Source organism: Octopus bimaculoides, chromosome 9 (genome assembly GCF_001194135.2).
Source record: "Octopus bimaculoides isolate UCB-OBI-ISO-001 chromosome 9, ASM119413v2, whole genome shotgun sequence".
Lineage (NCBI taxonomy): Eukaryota > Metazoa > Mollusca > Cephalopoda > Octopoda > Octopodidae > Octopus > Octopus bimaculoides.
In genome coordinates this window covers 44,276,137-44,296,217 of record NC_068989.1, presented here as the reverse complement: position 1 = coordinate 44,296,217, position 20,081 = coordinate 44,276,137, and the positions used below count along the sequence as shown (strand labels likewise).

Genomic DNA, 20,081 nt, shown 5'->3' with positions numbered 1-20,081 from the left:
ACATTGCCCGTGACTTGTTAGTATTCTTTTAAAATATATTTTTCTGTCTTTCAGGAGATTTTGCTGTCAAAAAGCTGTAATCTTGATGGCTCTTACTTCATGTGGCTTTTGATATTCTTCTTGAAGATGGCAAGAATTCAGGAAATGGACTTTTCTTGCATAAGGTTAGTTCTGACATCTGCAGACTCATGTGTGCGTGCGTGCGTGTGTGTGTGTGTGTGTGTGTGTGCGTGCATGATGTATAAACACAAGTCTGTATCCCATTTGAGGAATTTATAACTACTTGGAGATTTTATGAAGGTTTTTGGTTTAAGAAAACAGTTTTACTAGTTGACTGCTTGGTTTTTATGATTTGAAAATCTGTTTTCTCTGGGACATTTAAATAATATACTTGTTTCATATGATGTTGGCAATTATGTTGATGCCTATTTGATTGAACATGTTATCATTTCTCTTTCCATTTGTAAATCTCTCATTTCTTTTTCTTGCAGGGAAGTTGTGACTGTTGACATAATTGGCTTCTTAGTCTACCAAGGTATTGATACTTTTGAAGAACTTGTAATATCAAACCAGAAGAAACTGGAAACTGCAACTAAGAAAAAACGGTAAGAGAAATATTTTTATCATCTACTCTTATATTGATTCACTTTGTATTAAGCTCTTTTTCTTTTTCCTACCAGAAAGAGCAAAATTCTTGACCTCATTGTACCTCTACTTGTTTAGGTTGTGTTGTAAAATGATTGGTTGAATTAAATGTGGTTGACATTTGACTTAAATTATTGTAAATTAATATTTTGTGGGAAGATATATTGGTTATTCTTTGTGAAACATCTTTTCTGCATTTAGTTTGTAAAGCATTGGGCTGTGACAAATCTATCTTGAAGAGTTTCTCACATTTTGTTTTATCCTGTATAATACACATTACAGTGATTTATTTAGGATAAGAACTGCATGGCTCTATAGTCTTTTGATCTTGAAAGTCTACTTAACCTTTTTTAAACTGGCCCTAGTTTTATGACATACAACTTACTGTCTTAAAGAGATCTAAATTATAATCTTCTATCAAAATTTTATACTAATTTGTTCCAGACCCCAGCTTAATAATGAGAAAATTATTTTACTAAATCTTCATTATTTTAAAAATTAACTGAAATAGAAATATGGTAACAAAAAGGTTAAGTAGTCAAAAGTGAGTTGTAGTGGCATGCATTTAAGATCTCCTTTTGTATTTCTACATTTTTATCTATTTCACATTTTCTACATTGTTCTTCAATGTAGTGTCAGTGTTGTACTTGTGTAGCAAGTGACTTAATCTGAGATCTTGTGTTGAAAGAAAAGCAATTAGATTGTGGAAGAACCATTTAATAACTCACAAAGCTGTAAAATTCATTTTAAACTTATACTTATTTCATGAGGTGCACAATTTTTATCACACAACTTTGACCTGGTCACCAACATAGTTCTAGAACTGTGACAATGACCAGGTCTTAGTTATTTGATGAAAATTTTGTTGCCTCATGGAATTATTTTAAACTGCTACTTGACCCATTGTTTTATGCCCCAAATAAGTAGTACTTTGTTTCATTGGAAAATAAGTAGATTCAGCAAAGAATTAAGTAAGAAGAAAGTAAAACAATTTTGAGATGAAAGAAACATTAAATAAGTCTAAATACATATTGGATTTTTTAACTGTTTTTATTTCTATATATAACATTATATGAAACAAACCACAGACAGGAAACTTTGAAAATGAAACAATGTTTCTGTAGGGAACTTAACATTTTCATAACTGAGATGACTGTGAGATTTACCACATGCTCCCACTATCTACTCTTGCAGCTAGTTATTACTGCTAGCTCCTACTACCTGTTCTCACAGCCTACTGTTACTACATGCTCCCACTATCTACTCTCACAGCTAGTTCTTGCTGCTAGCTCCCACTACCTGTTCCCATGGCCTGTTTCTACTACAGGCTCCTTTTGCCTTTTTTTATTGACTCTGTTAATGATCCTTGTATTTTATTGCCTTTCTCTTCAGGCTTCATTTCACTGTAGCTTCAATCAAGGAGATACTGAAGACTATAGAGGTCTATGACAGTCATCTTTCAGTGCTTTTGTCCAAGGATGATGTCCAAAATCTGGAAAATTTGAAATGTAAGTGCACTTGAACTCTTTTCCCCTTGTTTAGTTATTTTATGAAAAAAATCGATTATATCAATTTTATATAGAGAGAGTACTTCACTGGTACTTCATTTATCAACCTTAAATGATAGGAGAAAGTAGGAGAATGACTGTGAGTACATGATATACTTGACATACTATGTCTGAAAAGACTGGAGGGTCATGATTAGAGATTTTTTTATTACCCACAGGGGGCCAAGAAGGTCATGATTAGAATGTCTTTGCATCCAGTCATAGAAAATCTGCCTCAGCAAGTTTCCTCTGATCTATACAAGCATGGAATAGTGGACATTAAGATAATGATGATGATGATAATATTAAATGAGAAACTGTGTTTAGAAAGTGTAAATTATTATTGTATTTATTATTTCATTGCTATAGTTTATCATGTTTGAATACATTTACCTATTTTCTCCCATAAATTTTACAGGTGCTCTCCTTAATATGACAGACTTAAGACAAATGTTTCTCTTGCTGATTCGATCTTGGGAGAACCAAAGTTACTCATTTCTACGAGACTTGATTGTCACAAACCATACTTTCCTCTTGCTTCTGGACCAATGGCACCGACAAGTTCCCAGTACTCAGAACTTTGAGATGATTCAGCACATAAACCAGTAAGTCTTCCTCCTTCTTCTTCTCTACATTGGTTCTCAACTTTTTGTAACTCAGTGGCCCCTTCCATTGAATGGAGTTTTACAAATTCCCCTTCCTCATATTTTACCTCCCCCCACCCCCGTAAAGGGAAAAATGCCCAGAAAACAGCTGGTTATTTTAATCAAACAGAAGCTAGTTTTACACTGTGGTTTATTAGACAAATTGCTGCTTGATTCAAAAGGTGCAGCTATTTTTCACACTCTCAAGTCTTTCCTCTTAGAACATAATATCCTCTCAGTACTATTCTTGCCTCTGCACCTGATAGAGCCCCTTTCGATGATATGAAGATACAGGGGATTTTCATCTCTCCTAAAGCATGAAATTTTCCACCAGACACTAACTGTTCATTGCTTAGTACACTGGTAGCATTTAGTGGCAAAAAATATGAACAGTAGATTGAATGATGTGCTACAGTTAGTTATCAAGACTGTGAACACATTGAAGTCCAATCCCTTGTCTGATCGAATTTTCCATCAACTCTGTTTGAGAAATGATGAGGACCATACTAAACTCTTATATCATATCGAAGTGTGGTGGCTGTCAAAAGGAAACTGCGTTTTACGCTTTGTTGAACTGTTTTATATATCTTTTTCTTTGAAGATATTCCATTATCCACTTCATTGATGGCTGCAAGGGCATGATATCTTTTTTCTGTGTGATATATTCACAAAATTAAATGATTTGAATTAGTTATTGCAAGGAAACAGAAAAACTCTTGTTGATTGTAAATCATTTATCACTACCTTCAGTTTGTCACCACCCCTTCCTTCGTCAGTCATCTCTTGTGACAGACAGAAACACAAGAGAATTATATATTAGTAAATGATTTAGTATGTAGTGGTGTGCAGTTGCATTTGTCTATGTATTAATGTTTGTACCTGAGGGTGTGTGCTTGTTTGACTTTTTCTGATACCACCACGTTTCTCTTTCTTCTCTTATATCAAGTCACGTGTTCTTTAGCTTGTTTTAGTTGTCATCCAGTCACCCACGTGTATGCACTAACCATTTTTGTTTTATTTATTTTATTTTTTTTTTGTACTGATTTCCACCAAAGTGACAGAAAAAACACTTACCCATAACTTACTGTTAAGCATAATTAGTATAGAGAAAACTGTGTGTGTGCTTAAGTTATAAAACAGCTCCAACACTTTAGAATGAGATAGAATGGAAGCATGTGTAAAAGTCAGAAAGAAAAGAGGATACATGGTTTAAAGAAACATTTGGTAATTTGGTGATTGCTACTCATTTCAAAGAGAGAGGAGAGGGAGGAACCGGTGGGACAAAGAGAGAGAGAGAGATTTTAAGTATTTAATCTGTCAGTACTTTTATATGACGTCAAGTTATCACTGACTGAAGCTGACATAGCCTTCAATTAATCCTGCTATTAACAGTTAATCTTATTAATGCAACTGTTGTTAATTTATAATCATAGATTCAGATTTCATAGTGATATGTCCCTCTGTCTGCCCTTCTGTCTGTCCTTCCCTCTGTCTGCCCCTCCCTATATCCATCTGTTTACCCCTCAGTCTGTCCCTCCTTATATCCATCTGTCTCTCTGTTTGTCTCTCTGCCTGTCTATCCCTCTGTCTGTCTGTGTGTCTCTGTCTATCTATTTGTTTGCCAATCTGTCTATTCAATCTACCTGTCAGTTTAACTTTCTGTCTGTCCCCCCCTCTCTCTCCCTAATACTCTCTGTCGTGTCAGTGCTTATCAATAAAGAATGATTTATCAGTTATCTAATCTATCACTCAGTCAATCAGTCAATCAATCAACAATCAATCTACAACAACATAATCTACTACTAGCTAATATTTCACTCTCACTTCCTAATATTTTCAGCTTTCTTTTTTTTCTATGTATAAAAAAAATAATTGAAAAAGCAAACATTTAAAAAATAAATAAAGGGGGAAAACACTTCTTTAATCAAATTTTTGTATCTTTTCAGATTTTCCACAATCAAAGTGATGCAGCGATATGGATTCTTGCTGGAGAAATTTAACAAAAACAGTCCCTGTGTGAATGACAGCATTTTTACCATGATGCATCATGTTGCTGGTGATTGCAAAAGCCCAGAAGTTCTGATGCAAATGCCTATCTTAAAACTATTCACGGATCTTTGTGATGATGACAAAGTTATTTCTAATGTGAGTTGATTTACTGAATTCTTCACATAGGAATGACTTTAAGAAATACTTTTTCATTTTGTCTCAGCATTCTTGTGGTCATTGACCTAAGCCAAGTCTCAAGACCATTACTTTGAATGTTATGGCCACAGCCTCAACACTTGGCCAACCTCAACTCTTGGTCATAACCTCAATTCTTGATTTCAACGTCAACTCTTAATCATAATTTTAACTCTTGATCACAACTTCAACTCTTGCTTTTTATTTCAACTCTTGATTACTGCCTCAACTCCTGATTATTACCTCAACTCTTGATCATAACCTCAACTCTTGATCGTAGTCTCAAATTTTGATCATAACCTCAATTATTGGTCATATGCTCAACTCTTGATCATAATCTCTGTTCTTGATCATAACCTCAACTATTGGTCATAATCTCATGACTTGGTCACATACTCAACTCTTGGTTTATAACCTATACTTTTGGCTTTAGCTTCAGCTCTTATGTCACAACCTTAAGTTTTGATCACAACCTGAGTTCTTGACCATAATCTCAACTCTGTTCAATATCTCAGGTATTTGAGCATATATGTTAACATTCTTTCTACTGTTAGAGCACTTTGGCCTAGTTCTTAGTTCCTTGGTCTGTCAGTTTGGATGTTTTCATAGAAATTTGCTGATATATCACTCTGTGGTATGACACTAATTTAGACAAGATGGTTGCATGGAACTATAATTGTCAAGCTGCATCCTGAAGATGGCTTCAGTTCCAGAAAATTTTTTTACCTTCATCATATGATGGCCCTCTAAATAGTTTAAGTGTACTGGCTGGACATTTTTTCATGACACTGGTACTAAGAAGGTCACAGGCTACTTAGCTAATTTTCAAAGATTCAGTCATCAACCTGCTACCACTACAAGCTCACAGACATACTACTTTATCTCATACATCCTCTTTACCATTATTATAACAGTTTCTGCTTCTTTGAACAAACAATGTACTATCTCTACTACTGTACAATATTACATTAGAACAAAACCAAAAATTGTTGAGAATGGATTAAGTTGATTTAATCTACCTTATTAAGTAATTCTAGTGGGATTTCAACTTGGAATACAGGACATAATTTATACCACCTGACTACACTCATTGAGAACCATGCCGTAGGTAGTTCTCAAAAAACAAAAGACAAAAAATTTTTTAAATCTTATTAACCCTTTAACATTTAAACCAGCCATGTACAGCCAAAGTATTCTACTTATTTTATGTTCAAACTGGCCACAGTTGGCCCCTCACCAACCCTACAGTATCATTCTAAAAATCTGCTGTTACCTCATAAAAATCTCAAAGCTATGAGATGATGCATGATTAATTCAAAACAATGTGAATACACAAGAATTACATCATCATCATCATCATCATCGTTTAACATCCGCTTTCGATGCTAGCATGGGTTGGATGATTTGACTGAGGACTGGTGGACCAGGTGGCTACACCAGACTCCAATCTGATTTGGCAGAGTTTCTATAGCTGGATGCCTTCCTAACGCCAACCACTCCAAGAATTTGATAGAATAATTTAAAGGGTTAATATCAATAAAAACACTAGTGGCTGCATCACTTATCACCACTAATTATCACAGATAAATGAAATTTAACAATACATCAGTTAAAATTAATGATGTAAACAAGAGTGAGACCTCAAGTGAAACTGTCATGTTCAGTTGGTGTGCTGTGCTGGAACAAGCGGTACTTGGTCGTCATTAAACAATTACTTGAGGAAAGACTTATGGTGAGCAGAGATGGATTTAGGAGGATTATACGGTTTTGATGGAATGTTATTTCAGAGCTAAGAATGAAGAAGGTAAAAGTGTTTGTGGAAGAATGCTCACAAACTGGGACATAAGAATGTAGAAAAGGTCTTGGAAAATGCTGATTTAAAAATAGAGGTATTAAAAATGTGGAGATGCCCAGCAGCAAAACATGCTAGTAATACCATTTACCATTAGAGCTTTAGGTTCCATTTGTGAAAAATGGTTAGACTGCCTGGAACAGTTGGACATCAAAATAGATATGTAAGGGCTCCAAACATCTTCCCTCTTGGGAACAGCTTGTAAACTTAGAAAAGTACTTTTTGTCCAAGGTCTTTTGTTAAGGCTCAGCAGTTAATATGGAAAAGAATAGACAACAAAATCTGGTATTTTATATCCACATCATCATCATCATCATCACCATCATCACTTAACATCTCTTTTTCCATGCTGGCATGGGTTGGGCAGTTTGACAGAAGCTGGTAAGCCAGAGGACTGCACCAGACTCCAGTCATCTGTTTTGGCATGGTTTCTATGGCTGGATGCCCTTCCTAACACCAAGCACTTTATAGAGTGTACAGGGTACTTTTTATGTGGTGCTGGCACAGGTGCTTTTTATATGGCACTGGAATCATACTGTTCTATATAATAATAATAATAATAATAATAATAATAGTTACTTAACTGGTACTTATTTCATCAACCCCAAAAGGATAAAAGGCAAAGTTGACTTCAGGAGGATTTGAACTCAGAGCATAAAGAGCCAGAAGAAATACTGCAAAACATGTTTTTTTCCAAGGTTTTGATTCTGCCAGCTCACAACCATAGTAGTAATCATAATAATAGTCCTTTCTACTATAGAGCACAAGGCCTGAAATTTCAAGGGTTGCAGTTGTTGATTACATTGCCCCCCAATGCTCAACTGACATCTATGTTATAGATCCCAAAATGATGACAAGCAAAGCTGATCTTGGGTGGAATTTGAGCCCAGAACATAAAACCAGAAGAAATATCATTTAGTATTTTGTCTGGCAAGCTATCAACTCTAACAGCTTGCTGCCTTAGCAGTAGTAGCAGTAGCAGTAGCAACAGCATTAGTATTTTTTTTTTATGAATAATAATGTGGTTTTCTTTTCCTCTGTTTTGCAGGAAGCCAGTGATGTAATGGAATATGTAATGCACAAATTTATGGTGACTGCTGCAGAAGATCCCAGTTTATGTGCAAAATATCTGTTTAGTATGGAGGCTAATAACATAAAGTAAGTCCATATTCTTTTTTTATTCTTTGATTTAACTTTGGAAATGCAAAAAGATGTACGAAAATTCTATTTTCCAGAAAATATAATTTTAACAAATATTCAAAATTAGTGTACAAAATACAAATAGTTTATATATTATTTGGAGAGGAAGAAGCAAAAATGGAAGTTTTGCAGTCAGGAAATTGAGTGTATTTAATTCAAGCTCAGTTGATGCAAAGGTAGATTAATAGTATTCAGTGATGCAAGGGTACTTAAGTTTTAGCTAATCCTTCTTCTGATGAAAGCCAGCAGCTCCCTTCTCTGCCTAATTGATTTTGTTTCTAACATAGGCAGGTATAAGGTTGGAAACTTGGAGGATTAGTGTTAGTTAATGAGATTGACCTCAGTAATATGTATTCATCTAACCCATGCTATCAAGGGAAAATGGATGTAAAACAAATGGATTAAGTAATTCTGAAATTCTGCATGTGTGATTGTGTGTCTGGATATGATTTGTGAATGTGTGTGTTGTGTGTGCTCTCCTGTGCATGTACTTTTGTGTATGTGTACTCATGTGTGTGTGTATTTGTGTGCTGGACAGCTGGTATTAGTTTGTTTATGTTTGCATATACAAACAAGCTGTTTGGCAAAAAAAAGATTGATAGCATAAGTACCAGACATAAATTATAAGTACCAGGGTCTTAACTTGGTCACTTAAAACCCTTAGATTCTTCAAAGCAGTGCCTAGAATGGCTATAATCCAATGACTGAAGCAAGCAAAAGAATGAAAGACTTTTTAGGATATGAAAACAAAGTCAATATTGGAAATTTATAATGGAACTGTATTTTCCCATGTTTGTGTTTTCTGTGACTAATTATTGAATTTGTTTATTTTTCTAGCATTGATCTGGATAATTCTTTAATGAATGACTATAAATCAGACGTTTCTATGTGCTCCAACACTGATTTTTCACCCCTTACCCATGGAGCTGCCTGTCCTAATGCTATCCACCTAAATGTAAGTTCTGCTCTCTATCTTTTTTTGATTTTTAGATTATGTGATTCTTTCTGATTTTTGCCTTCACCTCACAGACACTATTTTCCTTGTCATTGTCATCTATGCAAGAAAGCTTGCCTCTATGCAGTCAACTGACTCTCTAGAAACAGCAATGAAACCTTATTGCCTTAAAAAAGGGAAGTATACATTGGAGAGTACTGTCATAGATATATTGTGTATCTGAATAATAATAATGATAAAAATTTTTTTTTTAAACTCGTGATTATGGATCTACTCAAATAAGCTGACCTGGGGTTAAACAACATCAACATCAACAACAATATCATCATCATGAATATTGCCATCATCACCACAACTAATATTATCATCTAATAGAACCAGTGAGGGAGTTTTTGTGTGGTTGTTTGATTGCCTAGAAATTGCACTCTATCAACATTGTCATTTTATGACCACTTTCTATGCTAGCATAGATCGGATGAATCATCACAGTCAGACTCAGTTCTTTAATTGAAGTTAAGAGCCTCCTAGACTCTAAAGTAAAGAGGGAATGGTTGGAATGCCTTTGATAATAGGACTTTCCAATGAAAGCTAAACTGGGGCTCATCAACAAAAATTCATCTGTAAAAGAAGAGAAAAAGGAGATTGTATTAGTGTTTTTGAATTTAACATATGATGCATGTTTTAGATCAGGGGTTTTCAAACTGTGGTCCGTGGACCACAGGGGGTCCACAAGGACAAAACGGGTCCGTGGACAACAAATACTTTTTATGGGCAGTTTGATTTTATATATGTTTTTTAATCAAAATCTTTTAATTGACAATAAACCTATTTGTTAAATACTGTTAAATAAATAAATGTAAAAATATATGTTATTTTAAGCAAATATTTATGTATAAATTTCATAAGCCTTTATAAGGTAAAGCCTGAAATATAAAGGGGTCCGTAAGTCAAAAAGTTTGAAAACCCCTGTTTTAGATTGTCTCAGAACTTTCATAGATTTTTAGAGCAAAGGGGAAATGAAGCATAAAGAAGTGCTGGTTTCTAACTGTAGAGAGAACATCTGGAAGAAGTAGACCCAAGAAGACATGATGGCACAATATGGTGAAGCATGATCTTCGGATGTTGAGTCATGTGGAGGCGATGATGAGTGATTGAGACCTTTAGCAATTTGCTGTGCTCGGCAAAACATGTCAAGTGAATTCATAGTTGTAGCCAGGACTGTTGACAAGTAAAAGGCACCTGTGCCGGTGACACATAAAAGGCTCCTACTATACTCTTGGAGTGGTTGGCATAAGGAAGGGCATCCAGCCATAGAAACCAGGCCAAATCAGACTGGAGCTTGGTACAGTTCTCTAGCCTACTAACCTCAGTCAAACTGTCTAACCCATGCCAGCATGGAAAATAGATGCTAAATGATGATGATGATGATGATGATGATGATGACTAGCTACATTAAGTAAAATGGCTACATCTGGCAGTAGAACACCAAATCAGTCGTCTTTTGCTGGGAGTTTTCTTGAAAACATAGTGAGGGGTGGCACCAGAAAAGATGTCTGGCCACTGAAAATCTGCTTCAATGAGCTTCCTTTGACAATGTAAACATGGAAAAGTGAACATTAATATGATTATGGTGATAGATTTATATTGTGATTTTGTTTAATATGAAACGTTTTATTTTTTAAATTTTATAACATTTCTTAACTGTTCTTTTAGGATGATTTCACTGATTGTGAGAAATCTAATGATAAAGAAAGAGATTTGTTAGAGAAACAAATTCAGAACATAAATATTGAAAGTGTCGTTCCATTTTGTATTGAGAAACTACATGAAAAGAAAATGTCTTATCAGCTACTCTGGCTCCAGACTGTTCTCTTGGAGACTTATTTTGTGAAATATGGTTAGTATACTTTTTGAAATATGGTTATTAAGGTGTGAGATGTTCTTGCTGAGAGGTGTGAGATGTTCTTGCTGAGAGGTGTGAGATGTTCTTGCTGAGAAGGTATCTGTATCTGTTCATGATGACAGGTACCTAAAACAACTAGTGAAAGCATGGTACATGCTAGCAGATCATACTCATTCGTTAGTGACAGCTATGCTTTTTATTATCATTTGCGTCATAACAAAGAAACACATTTTTGGAATGTTATAAACGTTATTATATCATGGGTACAAGCTATGCAATCTTATCATACGCTACTCATTATATTTCCTCATTTTATGTTGTGGTCATGTGATCACATGACCGACTGGACTATCAGATGTTGTTACACATCACTGGTCACAATGCGCTTTGCATTGTTTTAGCCATCAAATGATGCCACCCCGCTGGCTAGTTGAACAGGCCAACATATCCCCTTGATCGAAAGGGGACTAAAGCAATGTGAAATGAAGTGTTCTGCTCAAGAACACAATGTGCTGCCTGGTCTGGGAATTGAACCCATGATTCAGCGATTGTGAGTGCAACAGCCTAACCACTAGGCCACACACTTTTACATTTATTTTTATTGTATTTATCATAAAGTATAGTTTGTGTTACATTTCATTATCTTATTTATATTATATTGTCATATAATATATAATATTGTTTCTTTATGTTTTATAGTTGGAACATCAAATGATAAATACCAAATGGAGGAGCCAATACCTTTATATTATTCCCGTAAGTAGTATGGTCTTTTGTGGTTTCCCTTTCTCTCATCATCTGTGAAATAGTATCTCTAATAATGCTCTGTCTTATCTTCTGCTTCTGTCACCTTTTATTGCTCTTTCCTCTAGAATGTACCCTTTATTATTGTCTTCTGTTTCTGATCCTCTGTAATTTTTCCCTCTAGCATGCTTCCCATTTTGTAAAATATCTCTTTTACCCTATCTTCTTTTATCCTATGCTCGATTTGTAGAAAGGCGTAGGTAGAAACTCCATAAGATGTACCCGGTGTTAGCTATGGACACATAAGAGGTGCAGCAATATCAGAGGAAGGTTAACAGGGAAAATAGTTTTTGTGTGTGGAAGGTGCACAGGTACAATTAACACTAAAAATGTACAGAAAATAGATTCCATCATATACCAGTGGGGAAAACTAGAATTAGCCATGCTACACGGCAGTGAAACATCGGCTGTGACCGCCAAGGATATGTGTAAGTTTGTAAGAAATGCAGCTAGTATGCTTTGCTGGATGTATAATGTCAGCATGCATGCACAACAGAGTGTAATTGTCTTGAGAGAAGAGTTGGTCGTAAGAGGCATCAGATGTGGTGTGCAAGAGAAATGACTGTGCTGGTATAGTCATGTGATGCGTATGGATGAAGACATTTGGGTGAGGAAGTACCTATCTCTAATTGTGGAGGGAACCTGTGGAAGAAGTAGACCCAGGAAAACATGGGATGTGGTGGTGAAGCATGACCTTCGAATGTTGGGCCTCATGGAGGCAATGACAAGTGACCAAGACCTTTGACGATATGCTATGCTTAAGAAAACCCGTCAAGCCAAGTGAGATCGTTGTTGTGGCCAATGCCAGTGTCACTTAACTGACATATAACAAGCATCCTTCGAATGTTGAGTGATATGCTATGCTTGAGAAGACCTGGCAAGCCAAGTGAAATCATAGTCATGGCTGATGCCAGTGCCATATGCCTGGTACCCATGCTGGTAGCACGTAAAAGGTACCGTTTAAGCATTGAGCCTCATGGAGGCAGGTGACTAAAACTTTTGGTGGTATACCGTGCTTAAGAAGACCTGTCCAGCCAAGTGAGATCATAGTTCTTGGAATGGTTAGTGTTAGGAAGGGCATGCCAAATGAGATTGGAACCTGGTGCAGCTCCCCAGCTTACCAGTTCTAAGTCAAACTGTCTAACCCATGCCAGCATGGAAAGCGGACGTTAAATGATGATGACAATGATGATATTCTTTACTGTTGTGTCTTCTCTTATCTTTACTTCCTGTCTCTATCTTTTCAGCACGTGCTATATTTTTCTTCTATGTTAGTGTTCTACTATCTTGTGTCCATATATTTTGTTGTAACTGCCAACAGCTATCATTTTATACCTTTCACATAAGCTTGCTCTTTGCTATCTCTTTTTCAATGTTTTCTGTATTCTCCCTTTTATTTGTATTAGACCAACCTACATTGTGGTTTTTCTGTTTGTGTTTATTATTACCATGTTGTTAAGGAGTGGCAGAATCATTGGAACATCAGACAAAATACTGAGCAGTATTTCCTCTGGCTCTTTATGTTCTGAGTTCAAACCCTGCCAAGGCTAACTTTGCCTTTCATCCTTTCAGGTTCGATAAAACAAAGTACCAGTCAAGTACTGGAGTCGATGTAATCGATTAACCCTCCCCTCAAAATTGCTGGCCTTGTGCCTAAATTAGAAACATTTATAACATTGTTGTAGTATTGACATCCCTTCATCTAGACTTTAGAATTGTGAGGGAATGGGACAATAAAGAAATATTGCAGGGATTATATGATGTTCAGTGGAGTTGGAAACTGGAAACATTTACTTCATGAATAGCAGGGTATGTATAGTTTGGGCCAGAAATGGTTTTTAGATATGTCAGTAGCACATTAAGGTTTACTATTCCAACGTATTTTAGGATTTTTAGGAGTAAAACTTCAATTTTAGATAAGGTGAGCACAATTGAGCTGAGGTAAAAACTAAATATATAAATGGTAGCCAAAGTATGCATACTTTGCATAGGTAGATACTAAGTAGATGTGGAGATAAACCAATATGAATTGTATAGATTAGATGAAAAGTCATTGTCTGTAGGTGCAGGCTTGGCTATGTGGTAAAAAGCTTGCTTCCCAACCACATGGTTCTGGGTTCAGTCCCATTGTGTGGCACTTTGGGCAAGTGTCTTTTACTGTAGCCTCGGGCTGACCAAAGCCTTGTGAGTGGATTTGGTAGACGGAAACTGAAAGATACCTGTCGTCTATAGGTGTATATATTTATGTGTGTGTGTCTTTGTGTCTGTGTTTGTCTTCCTGCCATCACTTGAAATCTGATGTTGGTGTGTTTACATCCCTGTGACTTAGTGGTTTGGCAAAAGAGACTGATAGAATAAGTACTAGGCTTACAAAGAACAAGTCCTGGGGTCAATTACTGCTACTAAAACCCTTTAAGGCAGTGCTCCAGCTTGGCTACAGCCAAATGTCTGAAGGAAGTAAAAGAATATATATATATATATATATATATATATATGTATGTTTATATATATTCCTTTACTTGTTCCAGTATTGGACTGTAGCCATGCTGGGGCACTGCCTGGAAGGGTTTAGTTAAACAAATCAACTCCCCTACTTTAAGTCTTGTACTTATTCTAGTAGTCTCTTTTGCTGGACCACTAAGTTATTAGGGTGTAAACAAACCAACTAGTGGCAGTGTTGCTATGCTGTGATGGGGTTGATAAACTCAAAGATACACACACACACACACTTATATACTTGGTATATATATATCATCATCATCACTTAATGTCCGTTGTCCATGCTGGCATGGGTTGGATGGTTTGACCAGGGCTGGTAAGCTGAGGGGCTGCACCAGACACCAGTCTGATTTGGCATGGTTTCTATGGCTGGATGTCCTTCCTAATGTCAACCTCTCCGAGAGTGTAATGGGTGCTTTTAAATGCCACCGAGTCTCTTGATCTGATAAAGATGGTTCTGCAATTTCTTGCCGAATAATCTGCACAGATGATTTGTTTATAGAGATCAAGCATTTGTACTGCGCACAAACTCACTCTTTCCATCAAATCAACATTGCCTGTCATCAGGAGGTTTGCAGAGCAATGCAAAGTGAAGTGTTTTACTCAAGAACACAGTGCACTGCCAGGTCCAAGAATCCGACTCACCAACTCACGATCATCTCCACCCCCATCCCCAACACACTCACATATTATAGGCTTCTACAGTTTCTATCAACCTAATTCACTTACCAGGCATTTGTCAACATTAGAAGACACTTGACCAAGGTGTTGTATGAGACTACTTGAAACCTGCTGAGAATTAGGTTTAAAAACCATAATTTTTACATTAGTGTCATCATCATCATTATTATCTTAGCATTGAGGTGAGTTTAAAGACTCCCTACCTATGTTTGGGAGAATTACTGGGAATTTAAGGGAATCCCTTAGTTGTGTTCTGTTAATTGGTAACGTTTTATAACCTTTTTCTTCAATATATAATTATCTCCTTCCTTTTCTCTTTCTCCTCCCTTTTCTTCCTTTTGTACTTTTTTAGTCCAAAACCGACCTGTTCCACTCATTCCATACAACGGTAGACAAGAGGCAGCTTTGGAGGACTGCCACTTCCAGACTTTACTCAAATACCTCGGTTTCTACAATGGCAGTGACTCTGGACGGATTTTCCCACATATTCCAGCGTTCTGGACTATTGACCAACTCATGTCAAAGGCTGAAGAAATTGGACCCCTTAACAATGGTAATTTTTTTTTTTTTGCCATGAAACTCATCATCATCATCACCACCATCATCATACTCTGTTATCCATTATCATTCATCATCATTATCATGGCCATCATCATCATGGTTGTCATCATCTATTATCACCACCAACATCAGCAAACAAAGATTCACATTACAGTGTTGTTTATTATCATAGGTGAATATAAAGATTCACATTGCAATGTGTAGTGTGTTAGCATAGGCACACAGATTCACATTACAGTGTTTAAGCAGGACACAGAGAGAGATTAACATTTCAGTGTGTGGTGTGTTAACACAGACACGTATGTGGTCTGATCAATAAGTATCCGGACTGTTGCCATAGTAATGAAGCTAAAGCACACAGAGTGAAGTCGCTTAGCACAGATTGACCTTGAGCTCTGCTGTGCATGTGCACTAAGTTTTAACATTCTAGCTCACTTCTACTGTTTACAGCAATGCTTGGAATGAACGTGTGTAGCATGTGATTGTCGTATTGACCATGACAGAGAAAGTTGAGCAGAAAATCTACATCAAATTTTGCCAAAAGCTTAGTGATACCTACTCAGAGCCCTATGCAAAGTTTTCAAAAAGTTTTCATTGTTCTCGACACAATCAAGGAGATTTTGTGCAACTGAAACCCGTCTTTTTGGTCAGCTGAATGCAGTTTTGGTGCAAACTTGGCAGACACGTGTCTCATGCCCAAATCTTCAACGGTAATGGACTGAACTGAGCTGTAACTAACCTGCACATCCTCTGATAACTCATGGATCGTGTTTTGATGATTTCTCCTCACAACTGCATGCACATCTGTGATGTTTTTCTCAGTTCTGCTGGTTTCAGGTCTCCCAGAACGTTTGTCAATATCAACATTTTTTCAGCCATCTTGAAAACATCTGAATCACTCGTACACTTGTGTGCAGTTCATACACTCTTCTCCATACACTTTCTGCAACTTTGCATAGGCCTCTGAGCAGGTATCGCCGTGACAGTTTTCTCTGTCATGGTCTGTGTGATGCTCACATGCTAAACAATGGAAGTGAGCTACAATGTTAAAACTTAGTGTGCATGTACAGCAGAGTTCAAAGTCAATCTGTACCAAGCAGCTTCACTCTGCATGCTTTAGCTTTGTTACTGTGGCAACAGTCTGGATACTTATTGATCTAACCTCGTATAGAGATTCTCTTAGTCACTTATACATATAGCTCAGACCTCCTCAAATATAAAGTACCTCAGAAGCTTCCAACTACAAAATAACCTGGATTATCACTACTACTACTACTATAGTTCACTTTTGACTATGTTCTTCAATGTGCCAATATTTTGTTGTCTGTCTTACCTGTCTCTTCGGAGAACTTCCCTGTCAGTCATGGTCAAACTCCAATTTGCGGCCCATACCTAATGAAAAATTACATTGGATTTTTTGGTAGTGTAGCTTGCCTAATTATGATCCATGTCTCATGCAGCCCAACCATGCCTATGCCTGCTCTTTGTGGTTCCTCAATTTGCTAGAAATAGCAGCTAAATTTCCTTTACATCACATCCTACTATCTTGAAAAATGATGGACACTGGATCATTTAGTCATAGACACTATTTCCAAAAATAGAAAAGAAAAAAAATTAGATGGTCATCGTTGGAATGACTTTCATCATGCATTTGTTCAACAGAGATTATCACCTCCATCACCACCACCACCACCACCACCAACAACAACAACAATATGTTACTTATTTCATTATCTGTCTCTTGACTTCCATTGTCACCATCTTCTCTCGAATCACAATTAACTTCGTTTGCTAATTAATAACGATTCCTTTTGACAGCTGCCATTGACAGTAGAACCCAGGAAGCTTTGCTGGAAAATCAACCAAACTATTACCAGGAGATGCAGTTGAAACGAATCTACACACTGCACACACACATTGTCTCAACACTACAGAACGGTGATTGGACATCGGAAAAGTGGATTCACAGGCTGCTCTCGTACAACAGGAAAGATATAGAAAGATCTGAAATGAGTTTCAAGTGTGAAGGTAAGGCTTTTTGGCTTAATTGATTATACAGATATTTCACTTTTTACATTTAGTTTGCAAGATTCTGATGTGAACCTGTATCTTTTGTCTTTTGCTTGTTTCATTTATTAGACTGTGGCCATGTTGGGGCACTGCCTTGTAGAATTTTTAATTCAATGAATCAGCCCCAGTACTTATTTTTCTTAAGCCTGGTACTTAGTCTGTTAGTCTCTTTTGCTGAACTGCTAAGTTGTGGGGATATAAACACACCAACATTGGTTGACAAGCAGTACTGGGGGACAATCACACACACACACACACACACACACACACAATAGGCTTCTTTCAGTTTCCTGAGGTGCTACACTGTGGAACTGAACCCACAACCATGTAGTTGTGAAGCAAGCTTCTTATCACACAACCATGCTTGCCAGGAAAGTCATTACACCAGTAATAAACACACACATTGATTCTGTTTTACGTCTTTTATATTCATTTGTCAATTGGTAACTGATTGTTTATCCAACCTAGCTGATTGAGTGATTGACTAAATGACTAATCAAACAATCGTGAAATAGAACCATGTTTATTATAGGCATAACGAACTTTCTAAGATACAACAGAAGATTTTATAAGTATGCATGCATGTATGTATATATGTATATATATATATATATATATATATATATATATATATATATATATATATATACACAGAAGTGTCAATCACCTAAAGTGGATGGAACTTTTGGATGAGGGAGACCCTGGAAGATGTAGGATGAAGTATTGAACACCAATCTCAAAACACTGAGCCTTAGAAAGGCGTTAACGAAGAACTGAGATATCTATCAGACTGCTGTACTCAAGAAGACCTGTTCACCACAGTAGAATTGATATCAATGCTAGTGTCACATAAAAAAAGCACCCAGTACACTCCAGGGAGTGGCTGATGTTAGGAAGGGCATCCAGTCATAGAAACTATGCTAGAACAGACAGTGGAGTCTAGTGCAGCTCTTCAGCTTGCTAGCTCTAGTCAAACCATCCAACTCATGCCAGCATGGGAATGGACGTTAAATGATGATGATGATGATACAATATCAAGCCTAAAGTCGTTTCTCTCCCTACTGTCAATCTCCTCAACCAAAGGGGATTGTAGCCTCGCAAGCTGCACAATGACCTCAGTGGTGCAGGTGTCACAAAAAAAAAAAAAAAAAAATTTTCAATACTTGTTGCTAAGTGGTTGCTATTAAGAAGGGCAACCAGGTGTAGAAACCTTACCAAAGCAGACATTGGAACACGATGCAGCTCTCTGACCTTTTGGATCCTGTCAACTTATCCAACACATGCTAGCATGGAGCAGTGATGTTAAATGATGATGATGATGATGACATATATGTATGTATGTGCATGTGTGTGTGTGTGTGTGTGCATGCATGTATGCAATATTAATTTGAATGGTACCACAAATTTTATCCTTAATGACTTATTCAATATCTAAAAACATTAAAATAAACAAAAAAAAAAGATATCCCTGTTTATTTATATTTCTTATTTCTTTGTAGACAAATCTAATTTGGATGATATGCTGGGATTTAATATGTCAAAAGCATTCTCAAGATATCCAGAGCATATTGAAACCACAGTCTCATCAAACAAAACTTTTGAGTAAGTTTATGTCTTCTCCACTGTCTTCTTTCGTGTGTTCGGTATCTCCTGTCTTGAGCCACTAGCAGTTTTTAGACAATTAGCTGTCTATATTATTGGCTGGTTCCTTTAGTTTCCTCTAGACCCACAAGAGAATTTTAACTTTTTCCAGAAGTTAACAAAATACTTGTTAGTTATTCAGTGCTCCCACTGCAGACAACAGGGAACTGTGCATTTTGACATGGTAACTTTTAACAGGAATTGCCTTATTGATACCACATAGGGTTGGTCATGAAAAACCAAGTTGCTGACCCTTCAGCTGGATAGCCATTAGTATTCTGATCAACTCAGTTAGCCATTACGCTCATAAGTATCAAAACTGTAGTTTGCAATTGTATATGCATCCTGACTTTAATCACTGAACATTAAAGCAGGCACTCCATTGGTTACTATGACAAGAGTTCCAGATGATCTGATCAGTGGAACAGCTTGCTCATGAAATTAACGTGCTGAGCACTCCACAGACACATGTACCCTTCACATAGTTCACAGGGAGATTCAGCATCATACAGAATGTAACAAGGCCGACCCTTTGAAATACAGGTACTACTCATTTTTGCCATCTGGGTGGATTGGAGCAATGTAAAAAAACAACAACAAAAAAACTAGAAAGTTACTCTCCAAGGCACAAGTCTGGGCAAGGTTGTTTATGGAAGACCAGCAGTCACCCATGCATACCAGCCTCCCCTCTCCATGTCACCGTTGTTATCCAAGGGAAAAGCAAATGTCAATACAGCTTGGCATCAGTGATGTTGCAACCCATTTCTATGGCTGAGTGAACTGGAGCAACGTGAAATAAAGTGTCTTGCTCAAGAACACAACACACAGCCCGGTTTGGTAATCGAACTCACTACCTCATGATTGTGAGCTTGACACTAACCACTGAGCCATATGC

At 36.8% G+C, this 20,081-nt stretch overlaps 1 protein-coding gene across 3 annotated transcripts in view; it reads left to right on the top strand.

The window, feature by feature from the left end:
• LOC106873285 (protein timeless) overlaps nt 1–20,081 on the top strand; it is a 64,414-nt gene that overhangs the window by 40,390 nt on the left and 3,943 nt on the right. For all 3 annotated transcript variants that reach the window (XM_052970667.1, XM_014920595.2, XM_052970668.1), the window contains 12 exons: nt 55–164; nt 492–605; nt 2,038–2,153; nt 2,611–2,797; nt 4,783–4,981; nt 7,921–8,030; nt 8,910–9,027; nt 10,741–10,924; nt 11,630–11,686; nt 15,267–15,467; nt 17,294–17,503; nt 19,045–19,147. In XM_052970667.1, the coding sequence (XP_052826627.1) occupies nt 55–164; nt 492–605; nt 2,038–2,153; nt 2,611–2,797; nt 4,783–4,981; nt 7,921–8,030; nt 8,910–9,027; nt 10,741–10,924; nt 11,630–11,686; nt 15,267–15,467; nt 17,294–17,503; nt 19,045–19,147 (1,709 nt within the window). The remainder of the gene's footprint in view (nt 1–54; nt 165–491; nt 606–2,037; nt 2,154–2,610; nt 2,798–4,782; nt 4,982–7,920; nt 8,031–8,909; nt 9,028–10,740; nt 10,925–11,629; nt 11,687–15,266; nt 15,468–17,293; nt 17,504–19,044; nt 19,148–20,081) is intronic.